Here is a 19,034-nt window from a genome sequence, read left to right on the forward strand (position 1 = left end):
ATAGCGAAACTATTACTTATGAGAACAAAGTTATCGATATCAGTTTGATATACGTTATATACGAAAGTATACTACATTCTCCCCTCACAAGTGATTCAGGGTCAGTAACCAAATAATTTCATCTTATTATTATTGATGTGCGGTGTATATTTTGATTAACACCATAACGCACAAAGGTAGGTTTCCAAAGTTGAGGAAGCAAGTTAGTTTTTCTAACATGAGGGGGGGAAGATGATAAACATTTGAGAAAAAGTTACGTGGAATGAATTATCATTTCTGCATCTAGATCCCCGAATAGATAATATGAACTTGAAGTTCATAAAAAGATAATTCATCTGCAATATATTGTAAAGCATACCAGACGCATTTGCTGACCCAAAGAAAGTAACTATATTCTCACTGCAAATGCTCCTATTAGAATAAGTCCTAGAAGGACAAAGTCTATAGTACGCTCAAAGCGTATAGACCAATCGGTTTCAAATAAAATTCTTGATAAAGAAGATGAGCAAATGATCATAATAAGGAGGTAAGTGATCTAGAAGATCACATGACATAACATTTCATGAAATTTCATAAACTTTCGGGAGAGGTTCAGGTATATGAAAATATGAATGAAAAGATCTCTATGTTATGTCTTTATGAAAAAATGTTGGAACCAATATAAAATGTTCGTCGATGACATCTATGATAGCGCTAAGTATAGATGGGGATCTTAAGTCTGTTGAATACGGACACAAAATTATTGACCAAATGAAAGAGACAGAATTCAAATAGAATTTGTTTCATATGAAAGACATATAGATTTGGACCTGCAGTTCAAACACTTGAAAGTATAAAGTCAATGGTGTGTGTAATCATTTTTCTCTATCTTAGATGTGTAGCATGACATGAAAACTTGATATGCATCTAAAGTCTATTTAAATGGCTTATATGACTTAACTTATATGACAATCCCCGAAGGATTCAAATCGCTTAAAGCATATACAATCCTAAGTGCAATTTGTGCACATATATATCTTGCTATAACTTTAAGCATGATAATGTGATAGCGAGAATTTTCAAGGTGCAACATATTCATTGGAGTTAATATGGCTGATTTATTTATCAAATCTCTGCCGACGTCAACCTTCAAGAAGCTAGTGCACAAGATTTGAATGCGAAGGCTCAAGTATGTGAATTGATGCTCTCATCAAGGGGATACGCGTTGTACTCTTTTTTCCTTATAAGGTTTTGTCCCACTGGGTTTTCCTTGCAAGATTTTTAACAAGATAACCAAAAGTTGTATTTCTAAACATGTGTACTCTTTTTTCTTCTCTAGAATTTTTTTCCCACTGAATTTTATTTTAGTTAAGGTTTTCACGCTCTAAAATATAGCAAACATTACTGACACTATTTTTGAAGTACCGGAAGCACCAATTAGGAAAAGGTCAATGGCAGAAAGGAGAGTCAGCAACATATTGATAGTTGCAATAATGAACTTAAGAAAACTTACATAGCAGTGATTCTTTGTTTGTTTCATGCAAATATACACTCGTTCATAAATATGTCATCTTCACCAACAACTGTTAGGCTGGAGTGATGCTACACAAATTGAACTTCTAGTTACTATTCTGAATGAAAAGGTTTCGTCAAAAAGGCTCTACCCATCGAAATTAAGCTTTAAATTCATGAAACATGTAGAGTACAATAACATTGGAAGCACTAATAGAAAATCATTGAATACTAAAATGCAAATAGGTAAAGCATAAAAGGAAAAGACTTCTCTTGGTAACATGGATAAGCAGAGGATCACACTTTAATTTTAGAGCCATAATCACAATTTATCTATAAATCTCGATTTCATGAATTTGTCTGCAGTCCCCTTGTACGTTTAATAGACCAGAGATGTTGTACTCTTTAAAGAGAGGCAAGGGAAGGTTTAGAAATATATCCATCAATGCATATACATCATAGTGTTTTGAAGGGGATGGGGGTTTAGAAAATCATCCAAGAAAGCGTCCAATTTATTTTATCAGCAATTTATGAAACATGCCAACCAAGTCCTAGTACAACATTTGCTAAAACATGAAATATAATACTCAGTAACTTAGCTTACAGATGAGAAATAGAAAATGCTAATCTAAGTTCAGTGAACACACAGGTTAATTGTAATTACTTCTATACATTGTCAGTGTAACCATGCTTCTATAATAATGACACTTTGTTATCTGGCAGTATTTTGTATGCTCATATTGAGAATAAACTTAAGGATTTAAGTCAATCTACTGAGCAACAACCATTCCATCTTTTAATTTACACCAATCCTACTGTCACAGCGTTCTTTTGCAGTTTACAGTATAACCAATTACAATTACTCGATTCTCTTATCAATAAACATGGCAGTAAGTCGTTAAAGCAATCAAACTTTAAAACCTCAAATCTTACCATGTATGGGTGCTCTATCTTGAATAGTAATGGCCACTTGAGAATACAAAGTGCTAAGAGGCAGCACACCTGGCCTCTATGTTGTACATATCTACATCCAATTTTGCATCTCTTCACTTATACAATAAAGTTTTACAGGCTTTGCAGATTGTTTACCCTCAAAATCGGATAACAATTAATCTTGTTAGTGATTATAAAGACATATGGATTAACTTGATACAACGCGATAAATTAGATTTCAATTAAAATAAATAGCAATAAAATAACTGCAAATCACATGAATTGGATGATTTCTGTTTAAGAATGCCAGCCACCCTTGAGTTGAATACACTTTTATTGACACAAAAAATATCAAAGAGTAGAAGCTTGGAAAATGTGTTGCTTATGAGTGTATGTTACCCTACCCTCTATGGATTGTCAAGTCCTCTTTTTATATTGAGGGAGATCTACCCTTTAGGAAGTTATTTAATTGTACTATAAAAAGCATAAGTCCTTGATTTTGAAGACCGTTGGTTCCCTTTTTGACTAATTCCGCGATTTCTGCCATAATGATTGGTTAATGGCAAGAATCACGGACCCTTGTCGGATGAGTTGGCAGAGTTTTCTTCGAGACAGTTAGAAACATGATCGGTTACGCCTTCGGTAGACTCGAGGGAAAATCTGATAATCTCGATGGCTAATTTTGATGATGCTTTGGGTCCGATCTTGAATATTTTATTCCGCCCTCGGCTGATCATGTTGGATGTCAGATCGAACCTCATTACAGATGTACCGACCTTGGCCCTCCGTTTCTCAAGCTCGATCGAACATCGAGCTCGATTTTACCCGTACACACATAGTCCCCTCGTTTTTCGGAGAGTATGTGACAAAAAACTATATGAGCCTCAGATTCTCATTTCGATATATCATGACGTTAGAGACAAAATACGATGTCAAATCCCCTTGTTTTTCAGAGAGTAAATGATGAGAAACGATACGGGCTTTCGATTCTCACTTCAATAAATCATGACGATGGATTCGTGACGTAAGTGATAAGAACAGTTGAAAACGTCCCGTCGGTTCAGTCTTCAAGGTATTAAATGGATGTCAGTTTATGGTCGGCCGCTATAGGAAGCAAACCGTCATTTGAGAAAACTATAAATATCCCTTTCCTTCATTCATTAGAAGTTTTACACTCAAAGATTTGCTCTTGTGTTTCGAGAAAACTTCAGCACTATCTACTGGTTTTCTGAAAGCTTAAGTTCAAACTTCTTCCCTTCTGGTTCTTTTGAAAGTTCACATAAGTTATTTCGCTAAGCACGCCTCATCTTTTACCAACACTTTCTTCTACATTGTTTATAAAAAATGGCAAAGACTTCAAAATTTGTTCCTAAAAAAGAAATCCCTTCTTCCTCGAAACCATCCGAAAATATTTTGCCTGCTACTACTGAGGAACCAACTCCAAAACCCCCTCTGAAGTCGTTTGTCCCTTCGGGGTGCCCAACCGGGGCCGACTTCAAGATCGAGAAAACCCCCTTGGTACTGGGTCGGTGCGAGCCGGTCTTGAGGTACATATGTACTATTACTGTCAGCATCCTTGATAAGGTCAAAGAGGACTGCAACTGGGGAGATAAACTCGTAGTGGTCCCTACCCCCGAGGAATCGATCACCACCTACGTGGAGGTTTTTTTAAGTGTTTACACTTACTCTTTCACGCTGGGTCCTTTAGATCCAGTTATCATAGCCTTTTGTGAAAGGTATGAAGTGACGCTCGGGCAGATCCATCCTTCGTTTTGGAGGATTATTATTCTGCTTCATTTCTTTGTGAGAAAGCTCGAGGGGTGTCCTTTTGCCCTCGACCACCTCATGCGCCCGTGTAGCCCTCGACTTTGCCGAGGGGGATTAATCAAGCTTGCACGTCGAGCCACTAAGGCCTTATTCTCGAGCATCGATGAGGATCAACACCGGGGCTGGTTGAGCCGATTTGTTTGAGTGAGGACCTCGGACCTAATACCGGTTGCGGACATGCCATTTCATGAGAAATGGAACATAAAACGTAAGTGTAACTTCGCCTTCAAATTTTCTTTTATTGTTTTTTGTTTCCCTCCCTTCTCATCGATGTTATGTGATGATGCAGTTGTTGCCCAGATGCCGGATGTTGTTCCTCGACTCAAGAAGTGGGTCGAGGGCATTGGAACACAGAGACCTTATTCCGAACACTTATGGCGTGAGGTCTCGAAGGGCCGATTGGAGGACCGTAACCATGGTGAGAATTTGTTTTCTAACTTATTTTATCTTACTTTGACATTATCGATCTATGAATCATTTTACTTTCTTTTTGCAGGTTTACCAAAAGATGTCGAAATGAGGCCTCCATCAGCCGACGACGACATATACGCCGACCCCCTGCTCCGAAGCAGGATAAAGAGAAGAAAAGAGGACAAGCTTCGAGTTCCTCGAGCCCTGAAAAGAAGAGACCGAGGAAGCGGCTGCCATGCAAACCTAAGAAAGCCAGTGCCCGAGAACTCTCATCGGACTCACTCCATCGTGTGAGGGATGAGTCCGAAGAAGAAGAAGATTTTGAGTTGGCGACCCGCGTGAGAAGCGGTTCTGAACTGCCTCAAGCCATAGAGGCCGTAGAAGAAGCAGTGGCTAAAGTCTCCGAACCAGGGAGGGTCGAGACCATTTTGCCCCGAGCTAGGGAGGTCAAAAAAGAAACTGTGACCGGTATTTCTCATTTAGAAGGTAATATGCCTAAGGAAGCACTTGGGGTGATCAACCTATCTGTATCTCCTTCATTTACCGATTCTATGATAAACGAGGCCCAGAAGCTGAAAGGTAACCTCAGCGAAGGGGCCCAAGGAGCGACCGATTCTTTTCAACAATTTCTCCGATGTCCTGGATTCTACTACTTCGGAGGATGTCACAGGTTTGGGCGACTTACCGGTACCAAAGAAGATACCATCCCCGGGAGCTGGCGGGTCTTTTGCAAGTCCAAAATTAGTGAATCAGTTCCCAGCTTCTAGTGTTGATCCTACTCGGAGACAAGAAATTTATATGTCCATTCCGGAGGACGCCCTAGTTCTCTCTGCCCCAGTGGGGATTGCCAGGTACCTTCGGTGCTTAGTGACCGAAGAGGATCAAGCTAGAATGAACGAGGTGTAAATGCCCTGCCTGTTCAACGAAGATCAACATGCGCTGAATCGTGTAATTTCGAATGTCCCTCCATTATGTACTTAGAATTAATCATGAACAATCGTAATATTTCCCTTTGTGCTTGCAGGCCTCGGTGCTTCATCACAAGGCCTTTCTCCGATATCAGGAGGAGTTCAAGCGTCACGAGGTCGTGACTCGGGAGCTTACTGAGAAGAAGGATGCTTACAAGCTTCTTAGTGAGAGGCTCTAGGCCGAGTTAGAAGCGTCTCGGAAGGAGCATGCTGATTTGGTCGAGCAGGTAAGATGAATATTCGAACTTAGTGATGATGATGAAGACACATTGGCTAATGACCCGAATCCACAGGTCCAAAAGAGACTTGACCAGATCGAGCAGCTCTAGGTAGAGGTGGACACGATGAAGTTTGAGGCCGAAGAGTGGAAGAAAAATATGGACCGCCTGGCCTCGGAAAAAGAGACTGCCCGGGCGTAGTTGGCTTCGGCTGAGGTTCAGCTTCAGGCTATAAGGGAGAAATACTCGGTGCAGGTCAATACAATTGAGGGACTCCAATCTCAGTTGAACTCGGTTGTTTTTGGTCAAGAGGACCTGTCCAAGGAGCTTGAGGCGGCCAAGTTAGAGGTCGCCATGGCCAAGACCGAGGCCAATGATAAAGTGGCCCATTTCAAGGCCGATGTCGAGGCCATTCAGGAGCAAGCAAGAAAAATGGTGAAATACGCGAGGTGGCAATCCCGAAGGGAGGCCCTCGAGGGAGTCCATGCTCAGAACTTTGACATATTGGCTGAAATCGAGAATGCCAAGATATGCGAAGCCAAGGCCTGGAAGCTAGCTTATCCCGAGGATGATTCCGAGGGGTTTGAAGAGTCTGGTGGGTCCGATGGTGGCGAAGATCCCGTAGGTGATGAAGTAGCCCCCGATGAAGATTAGGCCATTTAGGATCTTCTTTTTGTACTATCTTTTTGTTGAGGCCGTTCGGCCTTTTGTAAAAAATATGTATCGGGGCTATTCGACCCTTGTAAAGAAGTTTTGATATATATATATATATATATATATATATATATATATATATATATATATATAAAAGGCTTTTCCCTTTCAAAGCTTTTGAATTTCTCCTTTTATTTGTATTCAAAACTTTATCGGCGTTACCCTAAACACTGTTCCCCATAACACTTATGTTTTTTTAGGGTATGATATGTCGAGAGTGTGCTTTCATAAGTTTTTGTAATCTCGGGTTTTGTTAACCCGAAAATGTCCTTAGCCTTTAGTTCGGAAAATGTTAAGTAAGCTCTGTGCTCTCAGGTTTTATTAACCCAGAATAGCTTTAGCTTTTAAATTCGGGCACTACCAAATAATCTTTGTATACTCGGATTTTGCTGACCCGGAATAGTCGTAGGCTTTTAATTCAGTCATTGCCAAATATGCTTTGTGCCTTCGGGTTTTGTTAACCCGGAATGGCCATAGCCTTTTAACTCGGTCATTGCCAAATAAGCTTTATGCCCTCGAATTTTGCTAACCCGGAATGGCCGTAGCCTTTTAATTCGGGCATTGCCAAATAAGCTTCATGCCCTCGAGTTTTATTAATTCGGAATGACCTTAGCCTTTTAATTAGGGCAATGCCAAATAAGCTTTGTGCCTTCGGGTTTTGTTAACCCGGAATGGCCGTAGTCTTTTAACTCAGGCATTGCCAAATAAGATTTGTGCCCTCGGGTTTTGCTGACCCGGAATGGCCGTAACCTTTTAATTCGGGCAATGCCAAATACGCTTCATGCCCTCGAGTTTTATTAACTCGGAATGGCCTTAGCCTTTTAATTCAGGCAATGCCAAATAAGCTTTGCCCTCAAGTTTTATTAACTCGGAATGACCTTAGCCTTTTAATTTAGGCAATGTCTACAGTCCCCAAGTGAAGTGAATGTTCAAACTCGGATTAAGGTGGCCCTTGGGCTCGATATCTTTAGGGGGTCAAGTGTAGGAAATTCCTTGATAAATGCAAGGAACGTTGGACAAGATGTTTATGTGAAAAGAAGAGTCTTCTCTTGTGCATAATAGTTGTTCGTGTATACATATTTTGTGCCAGGGCTTGAGCAGTTTGAGAAGGCACTGTTCATTTGACCGTTTGGCCCTTACAATAAATCCTATTGATCGAGACCTTTCAATCACAAAGTTTCTTCCCTCGTTAAATTCGATATCCGTGGATATTTCCCCCAGTGTTCGGGGTTGACCGAAGAGAGGCCTCGAATGTTGTTGTGATCATTGTCACCAGTTCGTAGTCGGCCTTCAATTCTAAGTTAGTACGATTTATTTGTTGCCTCGTTAAAAACTTTGTCGGAAAACCCATTTGGAAAAAAATCGGTTTAAGGAAAAAAGAGTGCAACGTGTGCTTTCAGACTTAGGATCTCGTATCATCCCTTGTTGGTCACCTGCAAGTGTTAGTTTGAAATGTAAAATAAAAAAAAGAATGGTGTTGTACCTTAGCAATAATATCGCTTTAAGTAAGTTATATTCCAGTTGTTCGGCAATTGTTCGCCGTTCATTGTTTCGAGCTTGTCGAAACCTTTTCCGGTGATCTCGATAATTTGGTATGTTACTTCCCAGTTTGGCCTTAATTTCCCTTCATTTGGGTTTCAGGTGTTCAGTGTAACTTTCCTTAGTACTAAGTCCCAGTGCTAAAATATCGAAGGTTGGCCCTTCGATTATAATATCTCTCGATCCGCTATTTTTGGCCGGCCAACCGAACAAAGGCGGATTCGCGCCTTTCATCTAATAATCCCAGGCTCGTACTGATAGCCTCGTCGTTCGATTCCTTTGTTGCATGTTGGAATATGATGCTCGTTTCTCCGACCTCTACCGATATTAAAGCTTCGGTGCCATTAACAAAAAAAATAGTGTGGATCCAGTACTGGACTTCGAGGTTGTACGGTACGCCCATAGGACCTCAGGTAGCATTTCCTTCCATTGTTCTTTGGTGTCGACCAACCTTTTTTTTTCTAAAGTTTTGGATTATGGTTTTATTGGTGTATTCTGCTTGTCCGTTCCCACTAGGGTGGTAAGGAGTGGATAAAATCCTTTTGATCTTATGGTCTTCAAGAAACTTTCTTACTTTGCTGTCAATAAACTATTTTCCGTTGTCGCACACAATCTCGGCCGGTATTGCGAATCAACATATAATGTGGTCCTAGATAAAATTAATGACTTCTTTTTCTCAAACCTTTTCAGATGCCTGTGCTTCCACCCATTTAAAAAAATAGTCAGTCAAAAATAAAATAAATTGAGCCTTACCGGGTGCCCGTGGAAGGGGGCCAATGATGTCCATCCACCATTTCATGAGCGGCCATGGTGACAAGACCGAATGTAACAACTCTCCTGCTCGATGAATCATCGGAGCATGCCTTTGGCATCCATCGCATTTTTGAACGAACTCCTTCGCGCCTTTTTTTATATTGATCCAGTAGTAAACGGATCTGATTATTTTTTGAACTAGTGATGCGGCGCCCGAATGATTTCCATAGGTACCTTCGTGGATTTCCCTTAAAATGTATTCGGTGTCTCCTGGTCCCAAACATATCGCGATCGGGCCATCGAACATTCTTCTGACTAAGGTTCCATTCTCGGACAAACTAAACCGGGCTGCCTTCGTTCGTGTGGCCCTCGATTCCTTTGGGTCCGAGGGAAATTTTCCGGTCTTGAGATATTCCACATACTTATTACTCCAGTCCCAAGTTAGGCTCGTTGAGTTGATCTCGGTGTTTCCTTGTTCCACCACTGATCTTATAAGCTTTACAATTTCTCCCGAGTTGATCTCGTTGTCTTCGACCGACGATCCCAAGTTAGCGAAGGCATAAACTTTGTTGTTTTGATCCCTAGGTACATGTTGGAAAGTCCATTCTTTGAACCGATGTAATTTCACCGGTAACTTGTCCATGTATCTCTACATTCGTTCTTCCCTCACCTTGAATGTCGCATTAACTTGCTTTACCACAAAGAGTGAGTCGCACTTGGTTTCGATCACCTCTGCCCCTAGGCTTTTGGCTAATTCAAGGTCTATAAATATGGCCTCATATTCAGCGTCGTTGTTAGTCAATTTCACAATCTTAATAGATTGCCTAATTATTTTGCCTGTTGGTGGCTTTAGTACGATGCCAAGACCGGACCCTTTTGCGTTCGAAGCGCCGTCCGTAAAGAGGGTCCAGATTCCCTAGGAAGTCCCCGAGTTAATCAATAACTCTCTTTCAACCTTGGGTATAAAGGTCGGCGTAAAGTTGGCCACAACGTCACCCAAAATCTGGGACTTAATAGCGATCCGGAGCCGGTATTCAATATCGTAACCACTTACTTCCACAACCCATTTGGCCAATCGGCCTGAGATTTCGGGCTTATTCATCACGTTGCTTAACGGGTAAGTTGTTACGACACATATGAGGTGACATTGAAAGTATGGTTTTAGTTTCCTGGAGGCGCTTAGCAGGGTGAGCGCCACTTTTTCTAGGTGAGGGTACCTAGTTTCGGCCTCACCTAAGGTCCTATAAACATAATAAATCAGAAATTGCGTACCTTGTTCCTCCCGAACTAGGACTCCACTTAGTGCTATCTCCGAGACCGCCGAGTACAAGTACAGTTGTTCGTCTGTCTTTGGTGTGTGAAGCAGCGGTGAGCTCAATAAGTATATTTTGAGCTCCTCCAAAGCTCGTTGACATTCAAGAGTCCATGAGAAGTTATTCTTCTTTTTCAACAGTGCGAAGAATCGGTGGCTCTTATCGGACGACCTCGAGATAAATCGACCCAGAGCAGCTATGCGCCCGATTAGACTTTGCATGACCTTTAAACTATCTACGACCGTGATATCTTCTATGGATTTGATCTTGTCGAGGTTGATCTCGATTTGGATTAATGAACCCGAGGAATTTACCCGATCCAACTCCGAACGCATATTTTTTCGGATTTAGCCTCATATTGTACTTATTCAATATGCTGAAGGTTTCCTGCAAATGTTTTAAATGGTCCTCTGCTCACAGGGACTTAACCAAAATATTGTCAATGTAAACTTTCATCGATTTTCCTATTTGTTCTTCGAACATCTGGTTTACTAAGCGTTGGTATGTGGCACCAGCATTTTTTAATCCAAACGGCATTACATTATAACAGTATGTGCCATATTTAGTGATGAAGGAGGTTTTCTCCTGATCACTTGGGTCCATCCGTATTTGGTTGTACCCGAAATAGGCATCGAGAAAACTGAGGATCTCATGGCCGGCCGTAGTGTCAATCATACGGTCGATGTTGGGCAAAGGAAAAGAGTCTTTGGGGCATGCTTTGTTCAAATCTTTGTAATCTACACATATTCGTAGTTTATTCCATTTTTAGGGACTAGTACTACGTTTGCCAATCAATCATCCTTGATGAAAGCATGTTTGACCTAGGACTGGGGCCTCCTCTTCTACTTGACTGGATTGATTTTCGGGTCCAGGCTTAATTTTTGAGTGGTTATCTCCGGTAGGATCTCTGTCATATCAAGATGGGACCAAGCGAAACAATCTATATTAATTACAAGGAATTGAATAAGTATTTTCCTGAGCTCGGGAGTTAACCCCGTGCCCAGGTATACCTTCTGATCGGGCAGATGGTCGACCAATATAACATGTTCCAGCTCTTTGACCGTTCATTTGGCTGCATCTGAGACATCGGGGATTATAAAAGATCAGGGACCTCGTAATCATCGTCTTTATAAGTTCCATGCTTATCAGATTGGGTCGTGGCCAATGTCGGTGACTGCTATTTGGCCTCTTGGTTTGCGCCCGAATTTGGTTCCTTCAATGTTGTGAGTACTGATATTGGAATCACTTCTTCGACTGCAAACATCTCTTTTGCGGCAGGTTGTTCCCTGTCGACTGTCTTAATCCCTTCCGGAGTTGGGAATTTTAACACTTGGTGAAGGGTTGAGGGCACTGCCCTCATGTTGTGGATCCACGACCTTCCGAGAAGGGCATTGTATCTCATGTCTCCTTCGATCACATAAAACTTGGCCTCTCGTATGGTTCCGGTGATATTGACTGGTAACTTTATCTCCCCCTTAGTGGTTTCATATGCCATATTGAACCCGTTTACAATTTAGACTGCAGGCACGACTCTATCTCGTAGACCGAGCTGTTTGTCACGACCCAGAATCCAACTAGTCGTGATGGCACCTAACTGAACCTTCTAGGTAAGCCAATTACCAAGTATCCAATTCCAATGAAATTAATAAGGCAATTAATTAAAGAAAATATATAAAACTATTACATTTTCCCAAGAACTAGTAGTACAAATCATGAGTTTCTAAGAATAGAGTATACCAAGCTGGTATAAAGTAATAGATCATCTATTTGAAAAGTACATAAACAGAGTTTTATGAATCTAAGGCTACCATGAACAAGAGGCACCTACCACCGGAACACAGGTACGTCTTCAATTCTGTCTCCCATCGAGCACAGCAACAACAACATCCAATATCTGTACACAAGGTGTAGAAGTGTAGTATGAGTACAACCGACCCCATGTACTCAATAAGTAACAAACCAAACCTTAGGTTGAAAGTTGTGACGAGCTTGTACCAAGGTCAGAGTCCAACTCCAATAAACAACAACAGTTCATAACAACATAAATTAATTAATAAAAGAAGTAACTCAAAGAATAAATGCTCAGCCAAATCATGATTTTTGAAAATAGTTCTGCTTTTCAAGTGTATCAGTGAAAATCCCAAGTCGTTTACCAAAGTTGCCAAAAATATAAGTAAGTTTGAAAACAATAATTTTCCCACAAATCCTTTCAATAATAATTAAGATGTTTCATTTTCTTTCTAGATAGCTAGTGGAAAATGCATCACTATTCCCATATGCCAATATGTGTGAGAAATCATGAATGACATGATACCGTACATCATGAGGAAAATGCATCTCTATACATGTATGTCAAATGTGCATTTCAATGCGATGCACTCAATAATGAAACCATATGCATACTCTCAGAGTATCATTTCACTCAGTCCTCCCAGTCACGCAATCCTCCCAGTCATGCAATCCTCACAGTCACTCAGTCCTCCTAATCGCTCGACACTCAGCACTCGCACTCAATAGGTACCTGCGCTCACTGGGAGTGTGTACAGATTCCGGAGGGGCTCTTTCAGAACGAGAACTCTAATCTGCACGGACAACTCACGTGCTGCATGGACAAGTCACGTGTTATAGTATCAATATCTAGATCCGCACGGACAACTCACGTACTATGGTGTAATATCTGGATCCGCACGGACAACTCACGTGCTATAATAAGCCAATCTAGCCAGCTACGGCATGCAGCCCGATCCTATAACTACTCTCACAATCAGGCCTCGGCCTCACTAAGTCATCAATCTCTCCAGTCTCTCGGGCTCACAATGTCATGAAACTAGCCCAAAATGATGATATGATGATTCAATAAATAGAAACAGAGACTGAGAGATGATATGAAATGAATGAACATGATTGAGTATGAAATTTCATTTTAAACAAATAATTCAACAGCAATATGACCTCTGTGGGTCTCAATAATACTAGGACATAGCCTCAGAATGATTTTTAATATGATTCTTAGCTCAATTTCTTTAACACATAAAACTACATAGAAAATGCCAAGATTATTTGACTACAAAATTTCACGAAACCAATTACGTCACAATTTCTATAGTGCATGCCCACACGCCCATCACCTAGCATGTGTGTCACTTCCAAACAATTCACATAATATGTATATTCAGGGTTCATACCCTCAACTCCAAGATTAGAAGAGTTACTTACCTCAAACAAGACGAATTCAATGTCGAGCAAGCTAAACAATGCTCCATAAATTCCATTATGCGCGTAACAACTCCTGAATAGCTCGAATCTAGTCATAATTAATTTGATTCAGTCCACACAATTATAGGAAGTAATTCCATATCAAAACTCTAATGTTTTCCAACAAAATCCGAAATTACACTCCAAAAATTGCCTGTGGGGCCCACATCTCGGAATCCGACGAAACTTACAAAATCCGACAACCCATCCAATTACAAGTTCAACCATACTAATTTCACTCAAATAGAACTCTGAATCGGTATTCAAATCCCAAAAAATTATTTTATGAAATTTCTACAATTTCTCCAAAATTTTCATCTCAAAATACTGATTAAATGATGAAAACAATGATATATTCATGTATATTAACCAAATCTGAGTTTGAATCACTTACCCCGATGAATTTCTTAAAAATTTCACGAAACATCACCACAAACCGAGCTCCCAAAGTCCAAATGTGAAATAATACCCTAACCCTCGGCTATATAGTACCATGTCTGATCTCCCAATGTGCAGTCCGCACATTTTCAAGTGCAGCCGCACATTTTCAAGTTCTGCGACCGCACAATTTTGAGTGCGGCCGCACTTCACTGTGACTGCTTACCTGGCTTCAGTAAAATGTCCATAACTCTTTGTATAAATGTCAAAATGATTCGTACTATACTTTTCTGGAAATTAGATTCTAAGGGCTACAAATTCCATTTTTGAATTATCTCTAAATTTGTTGTGGATCAAATGATATAAGCCTCCAAAGTCGGACCATCGAACCTGCAGAACTCGTGAAGTGCGGTCGCACACAAAATTGTGCGGTCCGCACTTTTCCTCTGTAGTGGCCGCACTAAAAATTGTGCGGTCCGCACTTTTCCAAAAGTTCGAGAACAACATTTGAATGCCGAAATACCCGGATATCGCTCAGAACTCACCCCGAAACTCACCAAGCCACTCGCGATACCGTTCAAATATACCAACAAGTTTCATACCATAACACGGACCTACTCGAGGACTCAAATCACATCAAACAACATCAAAATGTCGAATCACACCTCAAATCAAAATCTATGAACTTTGAACTTTCAAATTCTATATCTTGTGCCGAAACATATCAAATCAATCTGGAATGACTTCAAATTTTGCACACAAGTCATAAATGAAATAACAGAGCTATAAAAAATTTCAGAACCGGATTCCAACCCTGATACCAAAAAGTCAACTCCCCGGTCAAACTTCTCGAAAAATTCAATTTTCGCCATTTCAAGCCAAATTCCACTACGGACTTCCAAATAATTTTTCGGACACGCTCCTAAGTCCAAAATCACCATACGTAGCTATTGGAATCATCAAAACTCCATTCCAGGGTCGTTTACATATAAGTCGACATCCGGTCACTATTTTAACTTAAGCTTTAAACCCTGGAACTAAGGGTTCAATTTATTCCAAAACCTCACCGGACCCGAATCAATTAACCCAGTAAGTCATAAAACAACTGTAAAGTATAAATTGAGCAGTAAATGGGGGAAACGGGGTTGTAATACTCAAAATGAATGGTCGGGTCATTACATTCTTCCCCACTTAAATATACGTTCGTCCTCGAACGTGCCAAGAGTTGTTTCCAAGCCATCACATCACTATTCCATATTACCACGCATATACCCAGGGTGATCCCATTCCACCCTATTCCATATAGGCCTGACAACATGAAGATCATTACTTTAACCTTAGTCCGTAAAACTTAGAGCCCAATTTCCAACATCCAGAATTTCTTACAAGACCTGAGTCTCACATCTACACACTGTATAAGTTTGAACAAGTTGTATCAAGCCATAACCAAAACCCCATATATAATCACATAACATACTACACATCTCGCATGCTCGCAACACCAATCCCGATCACAGTAACTACTCCAACTAGCCCGGTACTAGTATTAAACCCCATATCAATCCAAACCTCATTCCAAAACCTTCATACACTGCTGATAATAAAAGAAACATGTGGAATCTCATAACCCCTTATCAGATCAACAAGTCATGGAGCTCTCTCACCCCAACCAGAACCATAATCACTTTCGAAGCCGACTTTCAATGTCATTCTCCCAAATATACCGTAATCAAACCTCATAGTACCCATTTTAGATCCAATGACCATATATTATTAAAACAACTATCCCACAGACATGCCATACCAATATAACTCAAGCCACAACTGCGCAATTCGGGTATCCAAAACAAATTGGAAAATGTCTCAAAGAAGAGAACCATATTGCAAGTTCAACAAGAACCACCACAATTGCAATGCTATAATCTCATCATATATAGTAGATCCAAGACACACGAATCTAACAACGGCAACCAACTCTTCTAGAGCTCACATTAACATCAACCGCACGGCATGGTCACATGCCTCCAGTCCCAGCATATCATACAAGAGCAATTAAACAAGTATACATGTATATAATAATGAGATAAGATTCTCATGATCCGGGAATGGTATAAATAACACGCCATAGTGTAGGCATGTACAAAGTCTGCTATCACAACTCAAATTGGCAAGTTAACGCAGAAATAGTAACTACCAAGATTTCTCAGGGAATTAGACTCTTTATAACCTCAAGTATAGCCCAGATAGTTCTCCAACGAGAAACGTTATAACTGTATGCTTAACAGTCAACTCTAGGCATATCATAGCCTAATAATTCTTTCGAGTATCGATACTTGCCCCGATACCCACACATGGGCTCACATCTCACCTATATGCACTCTCATATATGCACTAGTGCCTCCACTGAGTTTAAATAAAATACTCAATTCAAACAAGTTGCAACCCTGAAACAATATGCTTCTGAGAACTCCCAGCTTCCAAATTTATAGGACACATGAATCATCATAACTAATCCCAATTCTAGCATTTGAATGACTAATACATCTTTCATGCACGATCATCCCACGAGGAATACTTCCATAATTCTTCTGTGCCACATTGCATTAATTTGAATATCAGTTGTCTATCAACCATGTGAGTACTGCAATATCGATGAACATCCATAAGTCAAAACACATTCCCCTTCTGAAATGTGCACCCTTCTCCGAAATTGCCGAGCAATTATAACATTCGTCTAAATAACTGAAACTGACCATTTTGTCCAAACTTCGAGACTTTCCCTTCAAGACTGAACTACCATCCTGTACATGTAAATCTTAACCCCACATAACACAACACATCTAATTACCTACAAGAACCGAGCATACCATTACCATACTGGTCCTTACCCAAATCTCACTACAAGACATACTAACATAGAAAACGCATCTCCCTAAGGCCCGTAAGTTACTGTATTCTTCTTAAGCACCCCCATAAGTACCAAACCGAAACGCCTACTCTGAAAATACCTTATATGAATTTAAAATTGTTCCTCATCCCTTTCTTATACCGAAATGTAGAATCCATAGTCATATAGAGTCACCACAAGTCCCGACACCATCCAATGTAAATAACCAATTCTAGCGATATACGAATTTGAAATTTTTTTAATTGCCACTTATACATTTTTGAATCCATTAGCACCTTCTTAAGAGTCACCCACTTTGCTCAATTCTAAATTGCATCGCCCAAACGGGGCTGAAAGACACGTGCCCCATTAGCATAGCAATACTCAAAGAGGTAACCCTGCCTTAACACCACTGATCAAATTCATACTCCGTGCGCATTACATCATTCAAAAATAACAACTCACTTATCCTATGATTTTCATATACTCATAAAGCGCAATATAATCCGTATTTAGAAATTTCAGTACTCGAGTCATCCTCGATCTCAACTTCTGCAAGTCATAACTAATCCACAAGTATACCTCAGACCAAAACTAAAATTTAATATACAACAACAACAACCCAGTGAAATCCCACTAGTGGGGTCTGAGGAGGGTAGTATGTACGCAGACCTTACCCCTACCCCGAGGAGGTAGATAGGTTATTTCCGAAAAATCCTCAACTTAAGAGGACAACAAGACAAAATGAGACAATATCAGTATCACCACAGAAATCATAGGGAAAATAGGACGAACATAAAATCTAGAAGAAATATTCAAAGCAAAAACGATAGTTAGTAAATAGGTCCGGCACTGAAACGCAAAATAATAAGACACGACATTGCCACTAGCTAGCTTAGACAAAAACCCTACCAGACTAGTCTCACAATGGTACGAAGTAAGGCAAGACTCAACTACCTCCTAACCTACAACCCTAATATTCGACCTCCACATCTTCCTATCAAGTGCCATGACCTCGGAAATCTGAAACCTCGTCGTGTCCTGCCTGATCAACTCTCCCCAATACTTCTTCGGCCGCCCTCTACCTCTTCTCGTGCCCTCCACAACCAGCCACTCATACCTCCTTACCGGGCCATCTGGGCTCTTTCTCTGTACATGGCTGAACCATCTGAGCCTCACTTCCCGCATCTTGTCATCAATGGGAGTCACACACACCTTCTCCCGAATATCATCAATCCTGATCTTATCCATCCTAGTGTGCCCGCACATCCACCTCAACATTCTTATTTTTGCTACTTTCATATTCTGGATATGTGAGTTCTTAACAACCCAACACTCATCCCCGTGCATCATGGATGGTCTAACCACCGCTTTATAGAACTTATCTTTGAGTATCAGTGGCACTTTCTTGTCACACAGGACTCCAGATGCTAACCTCTACTTCATCCATCCTACCCCAATATGATGTGTGACATCCTCGTCGATATCTCCTCCCCCCTGAATAACTGACCCAAGGTACATGACACTGCCTCTACTTGGGATGACCTATGAGTCAAGCCTCACAACCACGCCCACTTCCCCCGGCTCAATGCTGAACTTACACTCCAGTATTCCGTCTTCATCCTGCTCAGCTTAAAACCCTTAGACTCAAGAACCTGTCTCAAAACCTCCAGCCTCTCATTAACACCGGCTCGTATTTCATCAATCAGAACTATGTCATCGGCGAATAGCATGCACCATGGCACCTTCCCTTGAATATGGTGTGTTAATGCGTCCAACACCAGTGCGAATAGGAACGGACTGAGCGCAGAGCCTTAGTGTAGCCCCATAACAACCGAAAAATACTCAGAGTTGCCTCTTACTGTACTTACCCGTGTCTTAGACCCATCATACATGTCCTTAATAGCCATAATGTAAGGAACCCACACACCTTTTGCCTCCAAGCATCTCCAGAAAACTTCTCTAGGAACCTTGTCATATGCTTTCTCTAGGTCAATAAAAACCATGTGCAGGTCCTTCTTCCTATCTCTGTATTGTTCCACCAACCGCCTAACAAGGTGTATAGCTTTTATAGTAGAATGACCCGGGATGAACCCGAACTGGTTGTCAGAAACAGACACTGACATCCTCACCCTCGTTTCAACAACCCTCTCCCACACTTTCATGGTATGACTCATTCATTTGATACCCCTATAATTGTTACAACTCTGGATATCACCTTTGTTCTTATACAATGGAACCACCGTACTTCACCTCTACTCATCTGGCATCCTCTTCGCCTTAGAAATTATAACCATGAAATTAAGCCGTCCGTGGCAGGCTCCCTCACTTGGCTCAAAGCCATAGA

General features: G+C 40.8%; 1 protein-coding gene across 1 annotated transcript; it reads right to left on the reverse strand.

Moving 5' to 3' along the window:
- Window positions 1–17,405: 17,405 nt before the first annotated feature.
- Window positions 17,406–18,852, reverse strand: LOC138907310 (uncharacterized). The gene is made up of 3 exons (XM_070197903.1): window positions 18,559–18,852; window positions 18,289–18,432; window positions 17,406–17,489 (listed from the first exon to the last, which is right to left on the reverse strand). The coding sequence occupies exons 1-3, from the start codon at window positions 18,850–18,852 to the stop codon at window positions 17,406–17,408; spliced, it is 522 nt and encodes a 173-aa protein (XP_070054004.1).
- Window positions 18,853–19,034: the final 182 nt, after the last annotated feature.

The sequence above is a fragment of the Nicotiana tomentosiformis genome, chromosome 3, assembly GCF_000390325.3.
Source record: "Nicotiana tomentosiformis chromosome 3, ASM39032v3, whole genome shotgun sequence".
Classification (NCBI taxonomy): Eukaryota; Viridiplantae; Streptophyta; class Magnoliopsida; order Solanales; family Solanaceae; genus Nicotiana; species Nicotiana tomentosiformis.